The following is a 9,365-nucleotide window of genomic DNA, read 5'->3' as shown; positions in this document are numbered from 1 at the left end:
GGAACCGGACCCTGGCGGCTCCGGGGCAGGAACCGCACGCACCAGCGGCTGCCGGGGGGCTTCCCGCGACCTTTAGGGGGGCCGCAGCATCCCTCCTCCCTGCGGGGCTCCGCGCTGCCCGGGCTGCGGATCCCCCTCCAAACCCTCCCCCCGGGACCGCCGACCCCCTGCCGCGGGGGGGGCTCCGCGCTCGGCCCCACGTGGCGGGATAAGGACCCGGGCGCGCCCCCGCACGCGCCCCCGCACGCGCCCCCGCGCCAAACTTTTCCCGGGGGCGCGCCGCCGCCTCGCCCCGTTCACCCCCGGCGGGCGCTCAGTTTTGAATGAACGGCCTCGGCGGCGGCGGCCAATGGGCGCGGGGCGGCGCTTAATATTCATGAGGCGGCGGGCCAATGAGAGGGCGAGGAGGTTGTTTTAAACGGCGGAGCCCCGCAGCCAATCAGGCCGCTCTCGTAGGCAGCCAACGCGAGGCTGAGCCGCGCCGCGCCGAGCCCCGCGCCGTGCCCTGCGCTCCAGCTCCCGGCCACACTGCCGCGAACAATACAGGTACGTGCGGCCCCGCCGCAACTTTTCGGGGGGCGGCTGCCCCCTGCCCTGCCCCGCCGCCGCCCCGCCCTGCCCCGCCGCCTTCCCTCGCCTCCTTCTTTTCCCCTGGCACCCTGTTTTTTTTTTTTTCCCCTTCCTTTCCTTCCTTATCCCGATTTCTTTAAAAATAATAATAATATTTTTTTTTTTTCCCCCCAAAAAAAGTTTCTTTCCCACCCACCCCTCCCAGCGCCGCACGGGGAGAGGAGCGCGCGGGTTGATGCAGCGGGCAGCCGGCGGGGTTACGGGGGAGCCGCGGGGCGCAGCGTTTGCCCCCCGTCCTCCGCCCCTGCCCCCCGGGGGGTCGCACCCCGGCGCCGCCTGCCCCCGGTGCAGCCCCGTTTCCCCGCGCCGTGCCGCCGGGAGTAACATGGCTGGTGCGGTAACTACACCGGGACTAACTCCTCTTCTCCCCCGCATGGGCAGGGATTTTTCGCCGCCGCCCGGCAAAACGCGCGGCGCCCTCGGGTTTTATTTGCCCCCCTTTCCCCCCGGGTGGGGATGGCCGGGGCTGGTGGCGGGGGGAAAGTTGCCGGCCGTGCGCAATGCCGTGCCTGCTGTTTATTCTGCATTAATATGGCTGTCGCTTTAGCATCTGACAGGGATAAACCCTGCGCGCTGCGCCCGTGTGTCCCGGCGAAACAGTTTTTTTTTTTCGGCCCCGCCGCCTCCCGGCTCCCCCGGTGGCTTCGCCTCCGCCCCCGCCGCCCTTCCCCTGCCCGGCCCGGGCCTTTTTGCGGGGCTGAGCCCCCGGCCGAGCCCTGCATCGCCTCTTCCCCGCGCCGCGCCGCCCGTGCTGTGGGCATTAACATGGCTGGCGCTGGAGAGCCCGGCGAAGGGAAGAAAGACGTGTAAGCAGCGCAGCGATGGGGAGGGGGGTCGCGGCGGGGGAAATCTCCCCCCCGGCGCCCCGACGGGGGCTCAAACCTTTCGCTTTCGCCCCGGTTCCTCTCTCCCCACCTCGCCGTGCCCTTCTCCGGCCCCGGGGGGGGCTCGGGGGGCCTTTTCGCACTTTTTTTCCTGGCGGCGCGGAGGAGCGTAGCCGCGGCTATAATGGCTGCACGGGAGCCTTTGTTACAGAGTATTGCGCTAGGCAGGCTCCGGGAGGGGGGGGGGGGGGGGGGGGGAAGCGCCTCCAACCCGCTCCCCGGCCCCAGCCCCGGCCCCGCAGCCCCCGCAGCCCCGGGGGGGCGGCAGCGGGGGGGTCCCCGCTCGGCGGGGGCGGTGTTTTGGCGGGGGCCGGGGGCGGCGGCGGGCGCGGGGGGCGAGCGCGGCGGAGGAGGGGGGTGCGCGGCTTTGTTCGGCGGCGGCGGCGCCGGGAGAAGCCATCTTAGCGAGCGGCGCCGGCCCTGGGCGCCGAGCGCGGCCGCCGCCGAAGCCGCTCCCCCGGTGGCACCGGGACCCGACGGCGGAGGGGTCCCCACGGCCGCCCCCCGGCCGCCGCCCGGCCCCCCGCCGCCCCCAGCCCGCCGGCCCGCCGCATTTCAGGGGCACTTTCTTTCATCGGGAGGCGCTTCACAAAATGGAAGATGAATTATTAGGGGACGGCCGCCCCGCCGCTAAGCGGGGCCCCCCCCACCCCGGCCCCCGGCCCCCTCCGCCCGCAGGTGCCCGCGCCCCGCTCCGGCCGCCGGCGGTGACCTTGGCCGGGGGGGGAGGGTGGGGGGGGGGGGCGAGAAGATGGCGGGAGGGGAGGCCGGGACGACCGCGGGCCCGCTCGCCCCAAACTTTGCTCGCCCGAGCCCCCTCGCCCGGCTCCCGGCCGCGCACGGCGTGGGTCGGCGCTGGAGCGCTCGCATCGGGCTGGGAGCGCTGCGAGTGGGGAGCGCTGCGAGTGGGGAGCGCCGCGGTGCCAGGGCGCTGCTTGGGGGCTGCTGCGCTCCGCTTGGGTTTCCTGCCTCTCCGGGGGGCGGAAAAGTTGGTGGAGAGGACACGGCCCGAAAGTTGGCGTCTTCCTCGCGGCGAGTGGCCGGTCACGTCTTCCTTCGCGCTGCCCACTGCGGCGCCAGGCGTGGAGCTTGGTGTCACTTGGTGGAGCAAGACCAAGCGTGGCTCTCCACTCAGAGCCCCGCAGGTCCCATTGTGTTTCAAACTGGACGTTCTTCGCCCAACTCCTTATCTGTCGAGGTTATTGCACTTATACAGGAGGAATAACCCTTCCTACCTGGGCAGCAGCTGCTAATGTGGGAACTCCCCTCCTAAAGGGATGAGTCGCAGGCCAGCACTATGTGCACTGCTCAAGCCCCAGTGTGGTAGCCAACTAAAATATTTTATATTAGTTCATATATAATGCTTGCTGGGCAGGAGCATGTGTATTTAATAGCCCATCTTTGGACATGATGTAAATGTATTTATGTAAAACATAAATCCGATGACCAATTTCGTTTGGCATAGCCTTCAATCCAAGTCATAAGGGAAAATAATTTAAGCCCCATGTGGGGGACAGCAAGAAGCGTTGGGGGGACAGGAAGGAGACTCCTAACTGATAGGAGTGTAAGTGATATGCTGTTGTGTGTGTATGTATGTGTGTATATACAAACATTTGCATGTTACACACACACACATTCACATGCGTATATACGTTCACTTGTTACTTTTTTCCCGTCTTCCTTACAGAGTCAAGATGGCTAAAGGTGACCCGAAGAAGCCCAAGGGCAAGATGTCTGCCTATGCCTTCTTTGTGCAGACGTGCCGTGAGGAACACAAGAAAAAGAACCCAGAGGTTCCAGTCAACTTTGCAGAGTTTTCCAAGAAGTGCTCAGAGAGGTGGAAGGTACCTTAATTTGTGACTTCTTGAAGTGCCAACTTCTTGTGGTGCCTGCTAGCATGGCATACATACGTTTGAACACTGAGGACTCCTGTGATGTTTCAGTACGAGTACTGTGGCCACTGATGTGATGCTGCTGGCTCCTGTAAGAATTGTGGAGGCTTCAGCACATGGCATTTATCCACTTAAGCTCTTCCAGTACAGCCTGGGCTTTCTTCCTTTTCCCAAGCAGTGCTCTTAAACGGTCACCTCCCGCGAGACCCATGTCCTCAAGGGGGACTGTGGCTGTACAAGTGCCATTCCAGCCGTTTCCCTCTTGCTCAGTGTGCCAGCTGTGGCTGCTGTCCCCAGTACAGGACCTTCGTCCCCATGTGGTCCAGTTAGAAAACAAACAAATTCAGAAACGCCCCTGTCGAGTTGGTACGTGTTGGCTTGTTTACTTAAAGTTTGCCAACTATTGAACAGTTGGGTAATCACGTGGCTTGGTGTCTTGTTTTTTTGTTTTTTAGACCATGTCAAGCAAGGAGAAGGCTAAATTTGATGAAATGGCAAAGGCTGATAAGGTACGATATGATAGAGAAATGAAGGACTATGGACCAGCTAAGGGTGGCAAGAAGAAGAAGGACCCCAATGCCCCAAAACGACCACCGTAAGTAACTGAGGCATGAAATGCACAAACGTTACTTTGGTTTCTCTTGAAGTACTTGTGACCTGCCTTTATGTTTACCATAAAATAAGCAGATGGGGCATGCTGTTGGTATAGAAGTACTGGTAGTACTGATGCTGTCTCATAAGCAGCTTGTACTCTTGAGCATGTAGCGTGCTAGCAGGAATTGTCAGTTCTTGGTACCCATAAACTCACAGTGAAAGACACAGAAATGACTCAAGTCTCAACTATGGCCCTATTTAAGATGAAAATGGGGAGGGGCGGGGATAAAGAACACTGAATAAGAACAACATTGGGTGAAAGTTGTGAGTCTGGCCCTCAGTAAAATCAAAATGCATACTGAAGAAACAACTACTTGTTATCTGTATGTGAGCGTACATATGAATTTTGTGGGTGATGGGTGGGCGAAGGGGATGCTGCTTGGGCATGCTGCTGTGGTGCTCACTGTCCTCTGGTGCTTCTTTCCAAGGTCTGGCTTCTTCCTGTTCTGTTCAGAGTTCCGCCCCAAGATCAAGTCCACAAACCCTGGCATATCCATCGGGGATGTAGCAAAGAAACTTGGTGAAATGTGGAACAACCTCAGTGATGGTGAAAAGCAGCCTTATAACAATAAGGCAGCTAAGCTGAAGGAGAAGTACGAGAAGGTAAGGCTAGCTTTTTCCTCATCTCTTCCATATGGGCTCTTGTGTTAGAGTGCTTCTATGTGATAGACCAAGCTGAGGTGGCCCCAGTGCAATGACCAACTCTCCCACGTAGACCTGTTGGCAGGTAGACATGTTCTCAGTGTGCTGTGTAGCCAAACTTTGAGTTGTGGCTGGACATATGTTGGGGTAGAGTAGGTTAGAGGCACGCAGGTGAATTTCACTGGCATGGAAATTCCCCAAACAAAGTGCAACAGCAGCTGTTTGTGCTGCTACAGCAAAGAGTTTGCTGTGCTGTTACAGGAGCTCTGTCCTGTTAGCAGGAAACTTCTAAGAGAAGTTGGGTTCTCTTACTTCTCCTCCTCAGAAAAGTAACTGAACGAAAGGTTCAAGTCCTCCGTAGTCTGGGGGCAGCTGAATACGCTCGAGTGTCTGCATACCTGTATGCTGGCTGTCTCCACTCTTGGGGATGCAGCTGCAGAAAGCCAGTCCCTTCACATTAACGCCCGCTGCTGTACAAATGCTTGATGTGTTTGCTACTTAGAGCAAATTAAGACATCCCCTTGACTTTGCAGGATGTTGCAGACTACAAGTCTAAAGGAAAGTTTGATGGCGCAAAGGGAGCAGCAACCAAAGCTGCTCGGAAAAAGGTAGAGGAAGAAGACGAAGAGGAGGAGGAGGATGAAGAAGAGGAGGATGAAGATGATGATGACGAATAAAACTGTACAATACTTGTCTCCATGTGAATACCATAGAGTAGGGGAAACACCATAAATGAAGCACCTCTTATTTGAGATGGTGTCTCTTGCCCTTATTAGGCTTAATTAAAAAAAAAAATTGGATTCCGATCGCGTTGTAGTTTCTAAAAGTGCTCTAGAAATTGTAACTGGTTTACATGAAGTGGCCATGGGTGTAGTGAGCACCCTGAAACTGTATCAAAGTTGTACATATTTCCAAACATTTTTAAAATGAAAAGGCGCTCTAGTGTTCTCCTAACTCTGTGCACTTTGCTGTTGGTGTAACAAAGCATTTAAAAATGTTTCAAGCATTTTTTTAATTTGTAAGGTGGTGTTACTATATGGTTATTGGCTAGAAAATCCTGGGTTATAAACTGTACATATCTATAGTTTGTAAAAACTAGACAGATTCTTGTGGTACATGCTTAGAGTTATGATGCCTTAGAGGAGCAGTGATTACTGGGAAAGGCTGTACGTTCCACGGGGTGCCATGGCCCAAAGCATGCACTGTGAGGGTAGATCTATTTACACTACAGTGGGCGTCCATTTAGCTTAAAGTTGTCTTTCTGTATATAGTGAAATAGCATTCTGCTGCCATTCTTAGTTGTGGAAGGGGGTTCAGCTGGCATGAGAAGTGTATGGATTTTTTTAGTTAAGTGCGGTAGTTTTTAAACTGAAACTGTAGACATCTCTTCATCGTCAACTAAGTGAAGAGCCAGTGCAGCAACTGAAGTTCAAAAACACTCTGTACTTAAACAAATTTGCAACGTTCTGTTTTTTTTGTATGTTTAGAATGCTGAAATGTTTTTGAAGCAAAATAAACAGTATTACATTTTTAAAACTGTTCTTGACAACACTCTAAATTTCTGGTTTAAAAGGATCTTAACAACAGCGAGAAAGAGGTTCATTTTGAAGTCTGTGGCATCCCTCAGGGCTGGTGACTTAGGAAACATTCTGACTCAAGGATTAAAAAATAAAAATAAATAAATGGTGGCCAGCCAAAACTGGCTGAATTGAAAGAGATGGCTGCTCCAGCTAATATGCAATCGTAACTGTTTATGGCTGAGTGGCATAAGATGCTATGCAAGTTTGAACTTTATTACTTGAACTTGGGAGCCTAAATGAACATTCATGACGTAATTGTTTGTTTGTGTGTGTATATAGCAGCATTCAGAGATGCAGAGAAAGGTAGGTGGCTAGGAATGAGGCTGACACCATGGAATAAGTATAAAAGCATAGTTTGGATTTTTTTTTTCAGTTGTGTTGGGTAAATTTATAGCCCAAATGCATTGCTGTACATATTAAAATGTGCCTTTTTTGTCCTGTGTTAAACTGTTTCAGACTTGTGGTTTTTTCTAGCATCTTAATTCATGGCAGGAGCAAGGCGCCTAGTCGATCTCCCCGCTGCATGGGAGCGTGGCACAGGTGCTGGGGCTGTGTCCTTCCTCTGACACAAGCCCAAACGTGACTTGGGTGCCGTGGGGTGGGAGATGACAGCAGGTCTCTCTCCCCGTTAGTGACCCTCTGGCACTGGAAAGACAGCAGGTCCTTGACAATCCCAACCTGGGGGTGTTTCACAGCCCTGGGGAGGGAGCGGTACCACTCGGTCTCTGTCTGCCGGCTCTAATCCTGCTCTTCCCCAGCAGTGGCAGCACAGGGAAGGGAAGGCGAGCACCCCTTCGTGCTCCTTCTGTGGCTCGGTGTTTGCTTGGCAGCCAGGAGGAGATGGGCGTGAGGAGGTACTTGCATTAACAGCAGGTCAAAGAGGTGCGCTGCCACGCACAGCTGACTTAAGAGGACAGGGTAACTCATTAGTGTAAACTCCGGGTATGGGCTGCTGCCACGGCTGCCTTTGAGCCAAATTGCAGATTAATGAGGGCCAGGCTTACAGGCAGTAAAAATAATTCAAATGTGGATAAAACAGCTTCATTGCCTAATTGGGTACATGTCTGGCTTTCTGTGACTTCTCAATAACCATAGTGTCTTGGCAAAACTGAGCCTGATCTAATGTTGAGATGGGCTACAACCTGAAAGCAAAAACAAGCAACGCTTGGTATCAGATGAGGCAAGCTAATAAACTTTTATGGAATATAGCAACATGTGGCACTTTTTTTTTTAAGGCTAAGTTTTGGTTGGATCACTTAGAAATATTTCCATAATTGCTTAATTATGGCAATTCTTAGTGTCTTTAATGAACAACAACTAAAAGCAAGTGTGAAATTGGCTCCCAGTTTATGGGAAGTTGTGTTTTAAAAGCCTGAATAAAAACTGCATCTGGAAAAGAAATAGATACCCTTGTATTCCCTACCCTTTCCATGTGACTTGTGTCGTGAGGGAGAAGACAACTGGAGATGCCAGTACGTGGAAACTTGATGGGAAGTGGTGGAGCAGAAGAGAAAAGCAATGGCATCGTTTCAGGAGCTCTAATGCTGTTTCTATTGTCTAGTTGGCAAAATCTCCCCTTAGCCACATATGGGAATTAGTGTAGATCACTGCTGTGCAAATCGAGCTTGGCTTTGAATTAACTGCTAGTGAGCTGAGCCCCTATTGATAGTATTAGCAAATAAGAACTAGAGCTGACACCTCTTTGTCTTAGTTATATTGGAAATCTATCGAGTTTCAGGGCTTGATTAAGGTCTTGGGCCTTCCCATGCACCTCTTCCTGCTCGGCACATTCCTGAAATATGGCATGCCTGGGGGATGCTGTTCAATACAACGCTAGCGCAGGACTCTGGGGACTGGAATTTGGATATTGCAGATGTAGTGATGATGCTTCTTCCCCTCGAATGCTCTGCCATTGACAAACACCACAGTGTGAATGTACATAAATAGCGCAGGATTTTCCCCCTGCTCCACCACCTCTGGTTTTTGTGTTTGGAGATGTTGTCATCTCCAGATATTGGGAGCTGCCTAATTTCACACAGCTCGTGTTTTTTTTTTTTTTGACAGAACACCCTCCACATGCCTTGAGATGCTTGCGTTTCAAAGCAGGCACCATTCTCCTTTGGGCTGCTGTGCAGCTAAAACTTCTTGCTCAACTTCACTGCAGAGCCACCCAGAATAAATGTGTCTCTTATTAACCCTGCTAGAAGCAGGGAAGGGTAACGATAAAACAGATTGAGGGGAGGGAAAGGTTGGAGAGAGCCTTGCTCTTGAGTGAATTTGCTGGAGCTGACTGCGACGTGGCTTTCGTTCCCCAAATGTGATGTGTTGCATCCTCCTTTGTGGGCTGTAAGGCAGGCTGTGAGCACAAGGAGCTCCCTTCAGGAAGGGTTGGGGACCACTCTCTGGATGCCTAAAGTATGGGGTGGCAGAGAGGCAATTGTAGGTTTTCCTCGAGGGGGAGCACCTGTGGGCAGAGCCTTCTGCTTCCCAAAATAAGCCCAGCAGTGTGCTAGTGAGAGCAGGGGATGCAGACCAGTGATACAGGTTCGTTGGTACCCTAATGCATCTGTGGGGAAGCAGTGCATTAATTCTTCTGTAATAAAATTAATTAAAAATCCTGGTCCAAGCGCACATTGAGTCAATTAGCAGTAAACAGCTCCAGCTCTAGCAGAGGTCCACAGGAAGGTGGGAGCCTGCACTGGGGATGTCGGCAGAGTCACAACACCTCTGTATCTGTTCCCTCTGAAGGGCTGTTTAGGTAGCTTTATTTATTCCTGATAAATGCTGCCCTACGAAACCTGGTTTGGGGTTTAAGTGGGCAAACCCCATTTGCCCTAGAAAACCCCAAGCAAGCCCTATCTGAGGGATTTTGGAAGCATGCTTGGACGAGGAGGAGTGGCCGTCAGCAGTGACATGTTTGTTTCTCTCTGCTAGGGCTGCACCAGGTTTTAATGCAATAAACTGAATTGCAAATCGTGGCCGCTCTGTAGAGCGAAGCAGAGGGACCCGCTCACCAGGCAGCCGCTCTCTGAGCGTGATTCAGCTTGTGGCATACAAGGGACCCATATCTGGTGGGGTCTGTG

General features: G+C 53.1%; 1 protein-coding gene across 2 annotated transcripts; it reads left to right on the top strand.

The window, feature by feature from the left end:
- Nucleotides 1–431: 431 nt before the first annotated feature.
- HMGB3 (high mobility group box 3) lies at nucleotides 432–6,729 on the top strand. 2 transcript variants are annotated; one of them, XM_035541214.2, is made up of 5 exons: nucleotides 432–546; nucleotides 3,202–3,358; nucleotides 3,862–4,001; nucleotides 4,489–4,663; nucleotides 5,236–6,729. In XM_035541214.2, exons 2-5 carry the CDS (start codon nucleotides 3,209–3,211, stop codon nucleotides 5,377–5,379), a joined length of 609 nt encoding a protein of 202 aa, XP_035397107.1. In that variant the 5' UTR covers nucleotides 432–546; nucleotides 3,202–3,208; the 3' UTR covers nucleotides 5,380–6,729. The 2 variants fall into 2 exon arrangements, with proteins under 2 accessions (XP_035397107.1, XP_035397106.1); XM_035541213.2 differs by lacking the exon at nucleotides 432–546 and adding an exon at nucleotides 781–1,436.
- Nucleotides 6,730–9,365: the final 2,636 nt, after the last annotated feature.

The sequence above is a fragment of the Cygnus atratus genome, chromosome 13 (genome assembly GCF_013377495.2).
Source record: "Cygnus atratus isolate AKBS03 ecotype Queensland, Australia chromosome 13, CAtr_DNAZoo_HiC_assembly, whole genome shotgun sequence".
Lineage (NCBI taxonomy): Eukaryota > Metazoa > Chordata > Aves > Anseriformes > Anatidae > Cygnus > Cygnus atratus.
The sequence above is the reverse complement of the archived record's forward strand: the minus strand, read 5'-3'. Positions and strand labels throughout refer to the sequence as shown.

Bases quoted from the DNA above. Each gene is read 5' to 3' on its own strand.
- HMGB3 (XM_035541213.2), top strand. From the start codon at position 1,087: ATGGCCGGGGCTGGTGGCGGGGGGAAAGTTGCCGGCCGTGCGCAATGC. The intron at 1,437-3,201 runs GTAAGCAGCGCA...TCTTCCTTACAG, and splicing joins GGCGAAGGGAAGAAAGACGT to AGTCAAGATGGCTAAAGGTG. The intron at 3,359-3,861 runs GTACCTTAATTT...TTTGTTTTTTAG, and splicing joins AGTGCTCAGAGAGGTGGAAG to ACCATGTCAAGCAAGGAGAA.